Genomic DNA, 18,484 nt, shown 5'->3' on the forward strand with positions numbered 1-18,484 from the left:
TCCCCCCCCCCCCCCCGCCCCCATTTTTGTGCTTTTATTATATCTAGATAAAAGTCTTGGTTTGGTTAAAAGAAAAAGGGAAACTTTTGTATTTTTCTCTATAAACCTTAGAATCATAGAGTCATAGAGTTGTAGAGTTGGAAGGGACCCTGAGGATCATCTAGTCCAACCCCCTGCAATACAGAAATATGAGGCTGTCCCATATGGGGATCGAACCTGCAACCTTGGAATTATCAGCACCATGCTCTAACCAACTGAGCTATCCAGGCTGACCTTAAATAAAACTTTTTTTTTTTTTTTAAGTGATGTGGACCTAATGGTCAGGGGTCCCTTTACCTTTTTAAGTGTAAGTGTAAGTTATCTTACGGAGATATTAGGAGGGACCAGGCCCTGAGTAAAGGGAAACGTGGGATAGCTGAGTTGGTAAAAGCATGGGGACTCTTAATCTCAGGGCTGTGAGTTCAAGTCCCACGTTGGGCAGAAAAAAATCCAATTCAGGAACTCTATGATTTTATAAGATTCATATGCATGGATAAAGGTTAGAAATGTGAAGGTTAAAGGGAGCACATCCATACAGGGAGGTCAGAGCAGATGAGCCTTTAAATCAGGAATGGGGAAGCTGTGGCGCTGCAGGTGTTTTTGCACCTAGAAGCCTTGCTGGTACAGACCAAGGGCCTAGCTAGTCCCCCACCCTGTTTTCAGAACAGCCAGCGAGATGGGAACACCACAAGCAGGACAGGACCACAATATCTCCCCCCCCCCAACTTGCCATTCTCAGCACCTGGTGTACAGAGGCAGACTTCCATCATGGCTTGTAACCATTGAAAGCCTTACGGTCCTCCATAGATTCGCCCAAACCCCTTTTCAAGACATCCACAGGGGCAGGAGAATTCTGTGAACCAAAGCTGGTTTCTTTCCTGGGCCATTTTGCATGCTGTCTTCCTTTTTTAAACAACAACAACTGTTTTTATTTGATTTTTCAAATATAGATTTATAACAAAACCAAATACATTTCCATATACAGAGATTTCCCAGAATCTCAAGTCCTAATGCCAGCGTTTTCAACTGCATCTTTTATCAAATCTATATTTTATATCTATCCATATTGTCCATAGAGTTTGTAACAAGTGAGATCACAATCCTGCTAATGTTTTCATCCGTTTACAGTGGTCCCCTAAATCAGTGTTTTTCCACCTTTTTTGGGCAAAGGCACACTTGTTTCATGAAAAAAATCACGAGGCACACCACAATTAGAAAATGTTAAAAAAATTAACTCTGTGCCTATATTGACTATATATAAAGTAATTCTCTTGAATTTTTCAATTTTTCCCACGGCACACCAGGCAACATCTCGCGGCACACTAGTGTGCCGCGGAACAGTGGTTGAAAAACACTGCCCTAAATAAATTATAAATTTCCCCCCATTCTTTCTTGAAGTTTTTGTCTTCTTAGTTCCTGAGCTTTCCGGTCAGTTTTGCCATTTCGGCATAGTCCAACAGCTTAGTTTGTCATTCTTCTCTGGTAGGGACTTTGTCTTCTTTTCATCTCTGGGCTAGTAAGATCCGTTCGGCTGTTGTCACATACATAAAGAAGTCGTTTCTGCTCCTTTGGGATGTCGATACCTACAATTCCCAATAAAAAAGCTTCTGTTTTTTTTGTTTTGTTTTTTGTTTTTTACAAAAGTTATCTTAAACATTTTTTCAGTTCATTATATATCATCTCCCAGAAAGCTTTTTTTTTTACCTTACACGACCACCACATAGGATAGAAGATACCTGTATGCTGTCTTCCAACGCAGCAATAATTTCTTAGCTCTCTCTCTCTCCCGCCCCTGCCTTATGCTTGTCTCTTCTGTTTTACTTGTAGCTCTTACGCAAGGAGAATCTGGATTTGAAGCTGACCCCTTACAAGGTCTTGGCCACTAGTACAAAACATGGTAAGGCTACCTCCCCAAACACACTCATCATAGCAGGAGCAGGAGTTTTTAGAGAACTCTTGATGCTAAATGCTTGGGGGTTTTTTTTGTTTTTTTTTTGTTTTTTTTACAAGGCTTCCAACTGCTTTGGTTCCCTTAAAAGTGGGTGTAAGATCTCTGTTGTGTCGCTCATGAGTAACCAGCCGATTCCGTAGCTTCTTTTAAAGTTTCATTGGGCAAAACTATTTACAGTGCAGAGCTTACAGAAACACGTCAGCAGAATCCGGGAGTGCCCCTTTCCGGTTACCCTCCCCCAGCAAAAAAAGATGTGGGATGCAAAATCTCCTCCTCCTTGCCCTACGTGGCACCCCTCTGCGCAATTGGGGTGACGGAAGTGGCGTGCCACCCTCTGCGCCCTAGAGCCTTTGCACCCCGTTCCCTAAGAAACCTCCCTCTCCCCACTTGAGGTCTCATTGCTGCCCCCACTGGAGGAAGAAGTGCTGCTCCTCAGGTGTTGTCGGGGCTCCCTGTAACATCCCAAACCCCTGTCACCCTCACTGCGCTGTGCCGAGGGCAGTTCCCTGACAGTGGGGTACAGCAAAGATATAAATTTGATAAAATGCAAACTCTAAAGAACAGTGCTCCGGCCTGTTTAAGACTTGGTTAATTCCACCCCACTGCTTTTAAAAGCACACAGGAATTTGAGGTTGGCTTCTTGGCACCTACACCTGAGATTTTCTGACCCTGAGTCTCTTTCTCTCTATCATCCCCCCCCCCCTTTTCCAGGTTTCATGCAGTTCATTCAGTCAGTCCCTGTGGCTGAGGTTCTTGCAACCGAAGAAAGCATACAGGTTTGTGTTTTGACTTGGGTGCCTGTACTGGATTCAGCACCTGCTCGTTCTTGCATTTCGCCCAGTGGCCTTATTTCCTTGAGATTGCATCGCATGCAGTGGCGTCGCAACGGGGGGCGGGGTGGTGGTGCGCCCCGGTTGCCATGTCTGGGGGGGACAACAAGAAGCCACCCCATGGGGACTCGCGACAGCGCAAGCAGCCATCGCACCGCTGCAGCCACATGTAGAGGATCCTCTGTTCGCGGATGCGGATTTGAGCAGAGGATCCCGGCACCAGTGGCAAACCGCTATGTACAGCGCATGTGTGGCGTCACACGCATGCGCTGTATGTAACGCCGCCGCGCATGCACTGTACATAGCGGTTTGCTGGCGCTCAAGCACCGTACGGATGGCGGTGGGATCCCTCCGTCGCCGCTACAGCCGCATGTAGAGGATTCTCCGTTCATGGCTGTAGCGGCGACTCTGGGATCCCAGCACCAAACACACGGCGCTGGAGTGCCGGCACCAACAAACTGCTATCTACAGCGCATGTGCGGAGTCACTACGTACGGCTCATGTGTCGTGCGTAGCGATACCACACATGTGCCCCACGTAGCGACACCCTGGGTGTCATGACGCCTTCGTTTACCCCTGATCGCATGTGGGGAATTCAAGGATAAAGCAGTGTTTAAAAAGAACTCTGCATCATATAAGGCTGTTAGGATATCAAAATTCCAAGGAGGGAAATAAAAACTGAGTAGATCGTGTGTGTGACCTTTATTGATTATTATTTCTCCTGTTCTTCTGCTGCCCACCACCCACAATTGACCCCGAAAGAAATGACCCAAATAAATGCTTTTGCTTGGTTTCTAATGCTTCTCCATGTGTACTCCTTAAGGTCGGTTTCCATTTTAGGGTGAGATTCAGGTCAGCACCCTAGGTGGGTGGGTGTGTGCCATTGTTTAGCACAGTAAAAATTTGCAGAGGGGCAGGTGGGGCTTCTCAACCTGGGAAGGAAAACTCTGATCCTAAACCTCTGCCGCCTTATAGGATATTTTCAGGAGAAGAATAGGCTAAGGAGTTAAGTATACACAAATCAAGAGTGGAGTCCCTAAGGCTGTTGGAGGGCACCTTCTTCCAGAAACTCCTGCAGCCAAGCTGATGCCAAACGTCTTGCTCTCTTTTCCTTTGGACCACATCATCAAGAACAGAAGAAGACCCTCTTGGATCACGCCAATGGCCCACCGAGCCCAGCATCCTGTTCTCACAGCAGCCAACCAGATGCTTGTGGGACAGCTGCAAGCAGGATTCGAGCACTGGAGCACTTTCTCCTCCTGTGGTTTCCAGCAACGGGGGTTTAGAAGCAGTGCTGCCTCCGACTATGGAAGCAGAGCATAACTTTGTTGTTGTTGTTCAGTCGTTTAGTCGTGTCCAACTCTTCGTGACCCCATGGACGCCTATCCTCCACTGCCTCCCGCAGTTTGGCCAAACTCATGCCAGTCGCTTCGAGAACACTGTCCAACCACCTCATCCTCTGTCGTCCCCTTCTCCTTGTGCCCTCCATCTTTCCCAACATCAGGGTCTTTTCTAGGGAGTCTTCTCTTCTCATGAGGTGGCCAAAGTATTGGAGCCTCAGCTTCAGGATCAGTCCTTCCAGTGAGCACTCAGGGCTGATTTCTTTAAGAATGGATAGGTTTGATCTTCTTGCAGTCCATGGGACTCTCAAGAGTCTCCTCCAGCACCATAATTCAAAAGCATCAATTCTTCGGCGATCAGCCTTCTTTATGGTCCAGCTCTCACATCCGTACATCACTACTGGGAAAACCATGGCTTTAACCATATTTACCTTTGTCGGCAAGGTGGTGTCTCTGCTTTTTAAGATGCTGTCTAGGTTTGTTACCGCTTTAACTATCATGGCTAATAGCCATTGATAACCGCATCCACCTGGAACATGAATGCTAAGCTTACTCGGGAGCTTTCTTTCTTTTTTCTTTTTCTTTTTTACTCGGGAGCTTTCAGTGTGGGACTTTATCGAAACCTTTCTGAAAGTTGCATGTTTTAAAAATCTGTTTGTTGCGGTGGCTGATGTGCTGAAGACCAGTAACGTGTTATTGTTGGGGCAAGGAGGATTTTGCTCCTGTGACCCCCTACTTTTTAAAGCTGAATTTTCTTCTAGAGGGGGCCTTGTTCCTATATCTGGGCCAATTCACTCTTGGGATTCTAGTTGTGCCGCCCTCCCTCCCCCTAAACAAAGTACATTAATGCCCACTTTGCAATTCGTTTCCTCTATCTTCATTCACAATTGCTTTGAATTGCTAATGCTATTTAAATTTTGCTACCCAGGCACAAAAGGAATATATCTACTTTTGAAGCATTTAGCACTCTCCGTAATTATGCAATAAGTCTGCATTTGAAATTCAAAAGGATGGGATTATTTTAAAGAACCGAAGGAGAGGCTCTTGAGTGTGTGTGTGTGTGATGCAAAGTGATTTTAAATCTTTCTGTTGCGGAGGTTAAGGAAATTCCATCAGATATCCACTGAGTGCTGCGATGTTAGCACTAAGGGGGCAGGGAATGTAATTTGCTTGATTGTTCTTTGCTTAATGTTATCTGCTGTTTTTAAAAGAAATATAGGCTATTTCTGCACTGGACCTTGGATGCCTTTTAAATATCAAGATTGATACTTGGGGGTGAGGGAGGAAGGGGGGTGGGCTGTGTTCACCAGTAACATGCTTTAATGGATTTTATCCAAGGCCACCAACTACTTACGAGCTCAGCCAGCCCCCAGGGACTCTTTCAGAGCTTTACGTGGGAGAAGAAATAAACATTACAGCGACGTTCTCTTTCAGAACTTCTTCCGAAAACACGCACCAAGCGAAACGGGACCCCACGGAATAAGCGCAGAGGTTATGGACACTTACGTCAAAAGCTGTGGTAAGTGATGTCAGGAGATTAAGAGGGCACAGATTGCATTAAATCGGGGCAGGGGCTGCGGCTCAGTGGCAGAGGGTCTGCCTTGCAAGCAATCTCTGGGCTGGGAGAGACTCCTGCCTGAAACTCTGGAGAGCTGCTGTCAGTCAGTGTAAGGAACTCTGAGTTTGATGGAGCATGTTCAAACTTGGTGCAAGGTAAAATCTGTTATGGTCAAATGGGCTCAGGATTTTGGTTACAACATCCCAATGGAGGACTGGGAAAATTTATGGAAAGTCAACATGAAGTTCGCCACTTGTTACACTTTGAGGGGAAATACAATACTGTCGGTGTTTGACACCACTAAAATTATCTAAAATATATAAGAACAATCCAAGTAAACAGTTATAGGTAGGTCACCGTGTTGGTCTGCCATAGTCAAAACAAAATAAAAAATTAAAAAAAATTCCTTCCAGTAGCACCTTAGAGACCAACTAAGTTTGTTCTTGGTATGTGCTTTCGTGTGCATGCACACTTCTTCAGATACCAAGTAAATCCAAGTAAACGTTGGAGATGTGGAAAAGGGGAAGACTCAAATGTTACACATGTGGTGGACATGCAAGAAAATTAAGGTATTTTGGGATGTAATCTACAGTGAGCTTAAAAGAATGTTTAGGGTATCTATCTATCTATCTATCTATCTATCTACAGTGGTGCCCCGCTAGACGAAAATAATTCGTTCTACGAGTGTCTTCGTAGAGTGAATTTTTCGTCTAGCGAAGCGGCAATGCAGCGTGGAGGTTTTCACGCCAAAAAAATAATAATTTTGTCTTGCGAGGCAGACCCATTGACTTTTTCGTCTTGCGGGGCAGCCTTCCGCTAGCGAATGCTGTTCGTCTAGTGAGTTTTTCGTCTAGCGAGGCATTCGTCTAGCGGGGCACCATTGTATCTAAAAAGCCAGAGGCTTTCCTCTTGGGGATTTTAGACCCTGACATACCAAAAAATGCGAGGGAAATATTCTTGTACGCCATGGTGGCTGCAAGAATATTGATAGCTTCAAACTGGAAGGGTGAGAAATTACCGACAAAGCTGGATTGGCAAAATAAATTGTTGGAATATGCTGATTTGGCAAAATTGACAGAAAAACTGAGAGACCGCACTGAACAAACTTTTATTAGGAATCGGGGCATGTTTAAAATGTATCTCAAGGATTATTGTAATAACATGAAGTCTGTGGCAGCTCTTGAATAACTTCTGCCGTATATTGGATGAGTATTAGAAAACATAACATTTGCGAAATCTCACAAAAGAAAACTGAAATAAGTAGTGCAATAGGCAGAATAATGTTTAGACGCATGAGGGATTGACGGGAAATCAATGGAATCTGAAGAAGAACACGATACAATGTAACAAACACTAATATTTTTTATGGATAATTTTGTTATATATTACTTTTTTCTAATTTCAATAAAGCATTTTAAAAAGCAAAAACAAACAAACAAACTGGGTGCAAGGCAGCTTCCTATATTCCTAGCAAAGTCAGAGAATTAACTAAAGATCAGTGGTGTTATTTATTAGCAAGGGCAAAGAAGAATGCCTCTCTCCATATGAACCTACCCGAACCCCGAGATCAGCATCTGAGGCCCTTCTCTGTGTGCCTCCTCCTCAAGAAGTCCGGAGGGTGGCAATGCGAGAACGGGGTCTTCTCTGCAGTGGCTCCCTGTCTGTGGAATGCTCTCCCCAGAGAGGCTCGCCTGGCGCCTTCATTATGCACCTTTAAGAGCCAGACGAGAACGTTCCTCTTTGAACAGGCCTTTGGCAGATGAACATCCAACGCTCTTTTAAATATGTGGGGTTGAGGAGGTTATCGGTTTGTTTTTGTTCTTGGTTTTAAAGCATATTTTGTATATATTTTTAGCTTGTATTTTTATGCTGTGAACCTCCCTGAGCTCTATGGGTGAAGGGTGCTATGCAGATTTACTTGAACGAAACAAATTGATTATATTACGGGTTTTGTGTAATATTGCGTGGCTAGCGTTCTCGTTTTGTGTTGTTTTTTTATGTTGTGCCCTTTGATCTTCGGAACACAAATACTGTAAATAGGTAAACAAACAAATAAATAAGTCCCTCAGTGGCCAAACAGATACCTATGGGAAGGCTAGGAGCAGGACTTGGATGTGACAGCCCTCTCCACACTTTTCTCCCCAGCAAATGCTACTCAGAGGCATATTGCCTGTGATACTAGAGATAGTCAGTATCCATCATGGCTACAAACCTTTGATATTCTTATCCTTCCCAGAAGTTTGTTTCAAAAACCCTTTAAAAACCACCCAGTATGGTAGCTATAACTGCATCTTCCGGAAGCGAACTCTGTGACTTAACTGCAGAGAAGGCACTTCCTTTGGTCTATCCCTAACCCTACATGGTCATATGTGCCTAATTGTGAGGTAACCTCATGTATGCACAGCTATTCCCGAAGCCTCTGGTCCTTTCCTGTGCCAGAAACCTTGGTCGGCTTTCAGAGTCTCGTTCCATAATATTCCCAGTGATCCTGTCTCAGTTTCTTTGTGATTTCTTAGAGAGAGAGAGATAGAAATTATGCCAGTTGACAATTATTCGTTTTTGTTTTTTGTTTTTATTTCCAGCTGGATATTGTGTAATTACATACATCCTTGGCGTTGGAGACAGGCATTTGGATAATCTGTTGCTAACCAAAACAGGTAACTTATTATTATTGTTGTTGTTGTTGTTACTTGTTATTGTTATTTGTTATTGCTGTTTTTACTGTTGTTATTATTATTATTGCTTTTGTGAGGCTTGCATCTTGGTGCAAAATCATTTTCTGCTTTCCACTTAAAAGGAAGGGATGCGAGACTCGGTAAGTTCCTTCCCCGACATAATTGTAATAATGTTCCGTGTCATTACATCTGCCGTGACGAGAACAGCTAAGAGTGGTATACAGATCAAATTAACTAGGCCTGCAGGCTTAACCATCTAATCATCTATAAAAGTGAATTATGTTTTACCTGTTGCATATTTGGCTCAAGGAAAAAGGAAATTTGAGAACTATTTCCATAGTGCTTTTCCGTAACAAGAATGCTTTAGAAACATTCTTGCTCCTATCACCCTTGACCATTGGCTATGCTGGCTGGAACTGATGGGTGGTTGAGTCCAGCAAACATCAGGTTTCTACCCTCTGGTCTGATGCAACTGAAAGTCGTGTGGATGACTCGTGAAACGCTGAAAAAGTCAGATCTACTTTTGGGGTAGACTGTCGGGTCGGCCGGGGGCAAGGATGACCCCCAGGCATAATGCCAGAACGATTCCAGCCTCCCATCAGCGTCCAGCGTTCAGCTCTAGGGATTTCTGACAGCCGTTCCTGACAATTTATAATGACTCATGTCTTGGAGACACTGAGCACATATTCATAGTCCAGCAGAGATAAAACACAGACGGACTAAGGCTGAGGTTGTGCACACTAAAACTACTTTATTAAGCGTAAGACAGAAGAAAGGAAAACATGTCTCCTCTCGCTGAGAGAAGTCTGAAGACGAAGTTAACAAACGGAAACAGAATACAGTAAACATCCACTCCCGTGATTCCAACAATCGGTGCTGGAATGCAAAAACACAGACGTGTGATCTGCACAGTGGGAGGAATAGAAACCCAACATTGACAACAATCCACATTCACACTATAAAGAACTCGTAAGCCACCTGCTGTCAGCAGCTAGGAGTGTCATAACTAGACACTGGAAAGACCTGTCAGCAGTAAACAGGGACCACTGGTACCAAACTGCATGAGAAGCAGCCCTACTGAAGAAGCTAGCCAACAAATTTGAAACTAACACGGAGACAAACAAAGGAGGGTGCCTTCGCTCCGGCATGGCTCCCCTCTCCAACCTCTCGCACCGCCAACAGAAACGAACAGCTCAATAAAGAACCTGTCCGCACAACGCTGACACAGAAACTCTGCACGTACACTAAGCAAAAGAATGGAAAAATCACAACCCCACCTTCTCTTCCCCTCTCCCTCCCAACCTCGCAGTGTCTCACATTGAATGCCAGTGACCTGTAGAAAGGAGTCTGTGAATTGGAAACAGAGGTGTATGTGTGCCTTTGTGAACTATGAAAATCCTTTAATAAAAATGAGAGAGAGAGAGAGAGGCAGATGCAGAGAGGCGGGGAGGGGGGCGCGGAGTAACCAGAGAAAGGAACAGGTAGGTAACCGTGTTGGTCTGCCATAGTCAAAACAAAAATAAAAATAAAAATAAAACATTCCTTCCAGTAGCACCTTAGAGACCAACTAAGTTTGTTCTTGGTACGAGCTTTCGTGTGCATGCACACTTCTTCAGATACCAAATGAAAGGAAATGCAGAATTTACCTTGCTGGTCCCCTCACACCTTGCCATATGTTGGAGCTGAGTTTTAGGGTTGAAGCATACCATGAAAGCAGAAACAAGCAGTCCTCTGTTCCTCATGCTCTTGTCACCTCTGTTACCCACCCCCACCCCCAACACGCACCCTAAAGTTATTCACAGTGTAGAGAAAGTGGCTAGAGAAAGGTTTTGTATCCCATTCTCACAACCCCGGAACACATGAATGTCCAGTGAAGCTGAATATTGGGAGATTCAGGGGCGGTGACAGAAGGTACTTCTTCACACAGTGTGTAGTTCAAACTATGGAACTCACTTCCTCAGGAGGAAGTGGTGGCCACCAACCTGGCTGGCTTCAAAAGAGGATTGGACCCGATTCATGGAGGAGGAGAGGGCTATGGGCGGCTACTAGCCGTGATGGCTGGGCTCTGCTTTCCACAGATGGAGGCAGCAATGCTTCTGAATAACAGATTTCCCTTGTGCCCAGATCCTGCTTGCAGGTTTCCCTGTTGGCCATGGTAAATCTAGGATAGTGGACTAGATGGGCCTGATCCACCAGACTCTTTATATATTCTTAAGTTCGCTGTGTATTAATAAGATCTCTCGGGTTCACAACTGGCCATGCAAAGCCCTTTGGCAATGTTACAGCACAGAAGGAGGAAGATTTCCGAAACCGGGGGGAAGTATAGTTCCCTTTCCACTCTTGAGATCTCGTCTGTAAGACTCCTGTCCCCTTAAAAACAGGGCTTCTCTTAAGAGCTGAAGATATGCTACAATAAGGCCCAACCTGCACCTCGCACCAAGAGCAGTATCAAGCCACTTTAAACAAATGTGGTTTTCCCCCAAAGAACTGTAGTTTAAGGGTGTTGAGAGTTGCTAGGAGGCCCCTGTTGCCCTCCCACAGCTGCAGCTCCCAAGGAAGAGGGATTGATTGTTAAACCACAGGACTTTTAAAGTGGTATAATACTGCATTAAATGTATAGTACAGATCGGATTTTGCTGTGTGTGTAGTATCAATTCATGTATAGTCATACCTCTAGCTACAGGTTGCGTTCATCACAGGATACAAACATGCTGAACCCGGAAGTACCGGGTTACTTCTGGGTTCGGCGCTTCGCGCATGCGCAGAACAGCCAAATCGTGCCGTGCACATGCGCAGATTTGGCGCTTCAGTTTGCACTCTTTTCATGTTGCGAACGGAATGGATCCCGTTCGCAAGCAGAGGTACCACTGTACACAGAAAGTGGGAAAGCTGGTGTCAAATTTAACCAGTGTCAAATGCTTACAGGGACAGCACTGGCAAGCCAACTTTAAACTGCTAAGATGAAAAAAAAAGAAGAAGTAAAAAAAAAAAACCCTCACAAAATGAACGAAGTAAAACTGGTATCATTTCCAAAACTCCTAATTTGTTCCTTATAAAATAACGTAGCTAATTGGTATTTGGCGGACCCTTTTATATATACAAGCTATCACAAAAGCAATTTCAAGATCTGTTAATTATATGCCTTTGTGGTGGGTTTTTTATTATTATTTTCTTAAAGGCCTTCAACAGATTTAGTAGCTATTATACACTCAACTGCATTCCAAATACAGTGTGTATTTAAAAAACATTTATTAGTACTAGTTAATTAGATTGATATTGGCCATAATCACATTCGTACTGAACAAAGAGATTCTTTCCTTTCCGCCGGATCTTCAATTATGGTATTAATCAGACCTTAATGCAGCTGAATTTTCTGTCCCATAAATGAAGCGCTTCCGTCAGAATCCCAATGTTTAAAAGTCGGCTGCTTGAGTTGTGGCCCAAACTGCTGCATCACAAGAGTCTTCTGGATCAAACCAATGGCTCATCTAGTCAACCATACTGTTCTCACGCTGCGGTCTCCAGCAACTGGCATTTGGAAGCATTTCTACCTCCAAGCATGGAGGCAGAGCATAGCCATTGTGGCCAGTACACTATTTGTGTGCCAAAGCAGATCCCACCCCAAGGGTGCACAGATAAGCATTCTCAATGGCTGCAGCTTTCTCCCCAAAAAATTCCGAAGCCTGAGGTTGTGCTGCCAGTGTGGTGTAGTGGTTAAGAGTGGTAGACTCGTAATCTGGTGAACCGGGTTCGCGTCTCCGCTCCTCCACATGCAGCTGCTGGGTGACCTTGGGCTAGTCACACTTCTCTGAAGTCTCTCAGCCCCACTCACCTCACAGAGTGTTTGTTGTCGGGGAGGAAGGGAAAGGAGAATGTTAGCCGCTTTGAGACTCCTTCGGGTAGTGATAAAGTGGGATATCAAATCCAAACTCCTCCTCCTCCTCCTCTTCTAAATTTAAAGACAGTAGCTGGTGTGGGTGTGTGTCTGAATTTCATAGAATCATAGAATTGGAAGAGACCCCAAGGGCCATCCAGTCCAACCCCCTGCCAAGCAGGAAACACCATCAAAGCATTCCTGACAGATGGCTGTCAAGCCTCTGCTTAAAGACCTCCAAAGAAGGAGACTCCACCACACTCCTTGGCAGCAAATTCCACTGTCGAACAGCTCTTACTGTCAGGAAGTTCTTCCTAATGTTTAGGTGGAATCTTCTTTCTTGTAGTTTTAATCCATTGCCCCGTGACCGCTTCTCTGGAGCAGCAGAAAACAACATCCCTGTGGGACAGGAGAACATTGACTTTTCACCTGTCTTTCAAATTAGTGGTGGCAGCTCCCCTCCCAACCTGCAGGAGAAATAACTTCGGTGGGACTCTGCCGTAGCTCAGGGGCAGAAGTCCTGCACAGTTGATTTCTGGTTCAGCCCCTGGCATGGGGAGAAGGGTCATAGCTCAGTGGTAGAGAATCTGTTCTGCATGCAAGGCAGACCCAGGTTCAACTCCCAGCTTCTCTAAGTAGGGCTTAAGAGACCTCCGGCCAGTAAGCGTTGACCATAGAGATTGGGAAGCTCAGTCCCAGAAGCCAGATGCAGCTCCCCAGGCACTCTCCCCAGGTCTGTTTCTCCCCAGGTCTGTCCTTTACTATCCCTATTTCACACGCCCCTTTTTTTCCTGGCTGAAGTATATGGGACTCTTGTTTGTCTGGATGAAGGATGGAGAGCGCTGTTTCACAGAAGCTGGCCTGCTGTTGTTGGCATCCGTCTGTCTCAAGAGGCAATGGAATGCACCTGCCAGGGTGAAGTCAGACCTCACTGTAGTGACCTCCCTGGGACACAAGCCTGAGCAGTGTGCATGGAGGTCCTGGGCTGCCCAAACAACAAAACCCCCATCCTGGCCTTGCTGATATGGCCCAAAGGAAAGCTGAGCTGGTTTGTCACCAGCTTGGCTGCAGGAGTTGCTGGAAGCAGACGTACAAGGTGCCAACCAACCGTCTTAGGGACTGGGACACGGGTGGCGCTGTGTTCTAAACCACTGAGCCTCTTGGGCTTGCCAGTCAGAAGGTTGGTGGTTCGAATCCCCACGATGAGCTCCCGTTGCTCTGTCCCAGCTCCTGCCAACCTCACAGTTTGAAAGCACGCCACTGCAAGTAGATAAATAGGTACCACTGTGGCAGGAAGGTAAACGGCGTTTCTGTGTGCTCTGGCTTCCATCATGGTGTTCCATTGCGCCAAAAGCGGTTTAGTCATGCTGGCCACATAACCGGGAAAGCTGCCTGAGGACAAACGCCGGCTCCCTCAGCCTGAAGCGCGATGAGCGCCGCAACCCCATAGTCACCCCATAGTCAAAACTGGACTTACTTAACCGTCCAGGGGTCCTTTACCTTTACCTTTTTTTTACTTAGGGACTCCACTCTAGATTTGTGTAGGGTTTACTCCTTAGTATTTTCTTCTCCTGAAGATATCCCACAAGGCAGAGGAAGTTTAGGATCAGAGTTTTCCTTCTCCTAGATGGGTTACCTTCCCAGGTGGATGAACCCCATCTACTCCTCACTTCCCTCTACAGCACATGCAGAAACGGCCTCCTTGACCCACTATTGGTCCGCTCAATCTGCCAGAGTCTGTGTCTTTGCATGCAGGGGAAGTCCGTAAGTCACCAAGGATTTAAGTCCCATTGGCTACCCTCACCTGGTTTAACTGCAGTTACAGGTGGGTAGCCGTGTTGGTCTGCCATAGTCAAAACTGTTAGAGATTTCGAATTGCCTACGTGCAGAAATTCAGCTGTCTATCTTCAAGCAATTACCAGTTGGCAGAAAGCCCAGATCTGCTCTCTCTCTAGACCCTTAGCAATGACCTGTGATTGGTCAATGAGTTCCTAAAGAGTGAGCTCTGTGTGAGAGCTTGTGTGGTTAGTGTTAGGTTGGTGTGGAGAAAGTGGTCAGTGTAGAGAGAGAGACAGAGAGGAAAGATTTTATGTTTTGTTTCCTTTATTTTGTAAAGTCTGTAAATAGTAACTTATGGATACTAGTTGCTTCAATAAATACTGTATATAGTTATCCAAGTGAGTTTGCTGAGTTCCTGCGTTGTGCTGTCCAGTTAATTACACAACAGCCAGAAGCTTCCAGAAAAAAGTCTGTGGTTAACTCTGCTGTGTCCAGGACTACGTTATACTCCTGACACTAAATCTTAAGAAAAACAAAATAAAATTTTCTTTCCAGTAGCACCTTAGAGACCAACTGAGTTTGTTCTTGGTATGAGCTTTCGTGTGCATGCACACTTCTTCAGATATGCACACGAAAGCTCATACCAAAAACAAAATTAGTTGGTCTCTAAGGTGCTACTGGAAAGAAATTTTTATTTTGTTCTGGTTTAACTGGCCAGTCGAAGCCAGGCGACAGCTTCTGGGAACCACAGGTGAAAGCTGCAAGCTACTCTATGCCACAGTACATGGTACTAGATCCGTGTTTCTTAGACTGGGGTCTCCGGCTGTTGTTGGACTACAACTCCCATCATCCCTAGCTAGCAGGAGATGAGGTCAGGGATGATGGGAGTTGTAGTGGAACAACAGCTGGAGACCAAACTTTGAGAAACACTGTACCGGACTAATACAAAGCAGTTCCCCATGTTTCTACGATGATCACTGTATATTTGCATAGCAAATTACTACACACACATCCATATACATCCCATTCTGTTTTGTGTTTTGTGTTTTTTTGCACTGGGAAGCCCCAAAGAGTACAGTAGGGGGCAGTGCATGAACATGATAAATCCGAAGAAAATTTTCTTTTCTTTTTTTACTGATTACTGAGGAGCAGTTGTGTTGGCCTGTAGCAGTAAACAGAAAGTCGGGGAGAGCGTTGGCTCTGTTTTTACAGCACTGGCATATAGACTTCGTCAGGCAAATCTTAAAAGCTCCTGCTTGCAAAAAGCTTACATCTCTTTTTTTGTGGCATAGAACGAAACATTGTGCTGCTTCATGATATCCGGCTGTGATCCAGTGCAATCCCATTGAACCCTGTGGGACTTACTTCTGAGTAAACGTGCGTACTGGAGCCGCGGTGCTGGTTAATTAAACGTCAACCCACAGTCCTATAACTGCTCCCCAAGAACTATAGGCTGTAGAGCCGCTCGGAGATTATTCCAAGCCTTGACTTCTCAACAAAGAAAAAATAATAATTGGTGTTTTTTTTAATTTATTTTAAAAAAAAGATATTTACTGTCTTGTATCTTCCTGTTCATTCAAGGAATTCAGGGTAGTTTGTATCACAACAACTCTGAGGAGTGGATTAACCTGAGAGCTCACGGCTGCCCCAAGGTCACCCAGTGAGATTCAAAGCTGAGTGGTTAATTGAACTCTAGGGCCTGCCCAGTCCAAGTTGAGCATTATTTTCACTGCAACAATCTAGAGATGCATTTTCTTATCTCCCTCGTGCAGCGATTTCTCTAAAAGTTTGAGCTGGGGGAGTCCATAGCTTAGATTAGCCTTCTGTGGAAGTCCAGGAGATCTAGCCTCAGACCCCACGGCCAACCCAGTTGTATTAGGTTTGTGTATTAGGAGTCATAGTGCAAAACACTTGGAGGTCACCAAGTTAACCAAGGCTGGCTTAGATCTTGCTTCATCCATGTATTCACTAGGTAAACCAGTTTCTTGTCTATGGGCCTCAGTCCTTCTGTCTGCAACATGGGGAGAATGTTCGCCTACTTTACAAGGTTGTTTAAAGGGGTGCTGAGAAGATGTACGTGAAATGCTTTGCACATCTTAAAAGGGAGATGGATGGGTATTACCGTATTTTTCGCTCCATAGGACGCATCGGACCATAGGGCGCACCCCATTTTTAGAGGAGGAAACAAGAAAAAAAAATATTTGTTCTGGTTTTCCTCCTCTAAAAGCCCTGGTTTTTTTTTTAGGATCAGCTAAAGGTTCTGCAGCTTTTTTTGCAAAGGGAAAAGCCCTGTTTTTCTGAGGATCAGCTAAAAGTTTTGCAGCTTCTTTTTCCAAAGGGAAAAGCCCTGGTTTTTTTGAGGATCAGCTAAAAGTTTTGTAGCTTTTTTTGCAAAGGGGAAAGCCCTGTTGTTGTTGTTTTTAGGATCAGCTACAAGTTTTGCAGCTTGTTTGCAAAGGGAGAAAAGCAAAGCTCCTTTTGCAAAGGGGGAAAAGCAAAGAGGAAAAGCCCCATTTTTATGGGGTTCAACTCACATTTCTGCAGCTTCTGAAGGAAAGGGAGCCATTTCTACAGTTTCCAGACAGATAATCTAAACAGCCAGTCACATGTCACTGGGGAAACAAACAACCTCCCCCTGCAGCACATTCAACAATGGAGGGCGGGGTTGAAAGGGAGCCGGGACTCTTATCTCTCTCACGATCTCTTGCTGATCAGCTGCTGAGCGGGGTCCTTTCAACACCCCCTTTTTCTCTTTGTAAAATGAAAAGCACTATCTGCTTTTGGCCCCTGGGCAATTCGGCTCCAGGGACCACCATTCGCTCCATAAGACGCACAGATATTTCCCCTTAATTTTTAGGAGGAAAAAAGTGTGTCTTATGGAGCAAAAATTACGGTATGTAGAAATAGGATGCCCGATATTACTATTTGCAGAACTACTTTCACAACTGAACTGATGTAGACATGAACCTCTGTGTATGTTACATGTCTGTTCTCCTGATAATGCTACAAAGCAGGGACCTCTTTATATGTTAGATCTCTGCATTTATTTATTTATTCTAACTATAAGTCAGGTTTCTTTGTTGTTGCTTTTAATTACACCCTCAAGGTGGGGATCAATACCACCCAAGTATGTATATATGCTGTTCAGAGAGCTAGCGTGGCATAGGAGTTTAAGGCAAAAGAATTGATAGAGAATATACCGTGCATGCACAATGCCCAAATTTCAATCCCTGGCACCAGCAATGGCAATAGGATTTCCTGTAGTGGACAAGAGACTATTGTACTCCACCCATCTGACTGGGTTTCCCCAGCCACTCTGGGCGGCTCCCAACAGAATATTAAAAACACGATAAAACATCAAACATTAAAAACTTCCCTAAACAGGGTTGCCTTCAGATGTCTTCTAAAAGTCAGATAATTGTTTATTTCCTTGACATCTGATGGGAGGGCATTCCATAGGGCGGGCACACTACCAAGAAGGCCCTCTGCCTGGTTCCCTGTAACCTCACTTCTCACAGTAAGGGAACCGCCAGAAGGCCCTTGGAGCTGGACCTCAGTGTCCGGGCTGAACGATGGGGTGGAGACGCTCCTTCAGGTATACTGGGCTGAGGCCATTGAGGGCTTTGAAGGTCAGCACCAACACTTTGAATTGTGCTCGGAAACATACTGGGAGCCAATGTAGATCTCTCAGGACCAGTGTTATGTGGTCTCGGCGGCCACTCCCAGTCACCAGTCTAGCTGACGCATTCTGGATTAATTGCAGTTTCCGGGTCACCTTCAAAGGTAGCCCCACGTAGAGCGCATTGCAGTAGTCCAAGCGGGAGATAACTAGAGCATGCACCACTCTGGCAAGACAGTCTGCAGGCAGGTACGGTCTCAGCCTGCATACCAGACAAATTCATAGACGTGATGACTGTGCTCTGGCTCCACAGACAGAGGCAGAAATGCTTCTGAATACCAGTTGTGGGAAGCTGCAGGATGGGGGAGTGCTTCTGTGCTCAGATGCTGCTTGCATGTTTCCCACAGGCATCTGGTTGACCAGCAGGCGAACCAGATGCTAGACTTGGATTGGCCTGATCCAGCAAGCTCGTCTTAGATTCTTACAATAGTATTTTATTTGTTAAGAAATCAGCCAGCTGTAGCTCAATGGCAGAGCATAAGCCTTGGTTGCAGAAGGTCTCGGGTTCAACTCCTTTCATCTCAAGGTAGGACTGCAGAATCTCAACCAGTCAGTGTAGATGTTTCTGTATGAGCTAAAAATGCTGTCATGAGTCTTTGGATTAAATTCGCTCAACCAAGATTATTATTGTTGTTGTTTTAGTTCTTGTAAGGTCCCCTGTTAGTTGCTCATGAGTAAGCAGGCAAAACTCTGACCTTTCCTTTTGTAGTTTTATTGTGCATACTTCGTACAGTGCAGAGCTTACAAATTCATATCTGT

At 45.1% G+C, this 18,484-nt stretch overlaps 1 protein-coding gene across 2 annotated transcripts in view; it reads left to right on the plus strand.

The window, feature by feature from the left end:
* PIK3C3 (phosphatidylinositol 3-kinase catalytic subunit type 3) overlaps positions 1-18,484 on the plus strand; it is a 111,544-nt gene that overhangs the window by 48,722 nt on the left and 44,338 nt on the right. For both annotated transcript variants that reach the window (XM_033164180.1, XM_033164181.1), the window contains 4 exons: positions 1,867-1,936; positions 2,702-2,766; positions 5,595-5,679; positions 8,301-8,375. In XM_033164180.1, the coding sequence (XP_033020071.1) occupies positions 1,867-1,936; positions 2,702-2,766; positions 5,595-5,679; positions 8,301-8,375 (295 nt within the window). The remainder of the gene's footprint in view (positions 1-1,866; positions 1,937-2,701; positions 2,767-5,594; positions 5,680-8,300; positions 8,376-18,484) is intronic.

This window comes from Lacerta agilis, chromosome 11, assembly GCF_009819535.1.
Source record: "Lacerta agilis isolate rLacAgi1 chromosome 11, rLacAgi1.pri, whole genome shotgun sequence".
NCBI classification, from domain to species: domain Eukaryota; kingdom Metazoa; phylum Chordata; class Lepidosauria; order Squamata; family Lacertidae; genus Lacerta; species Lacerta agilis.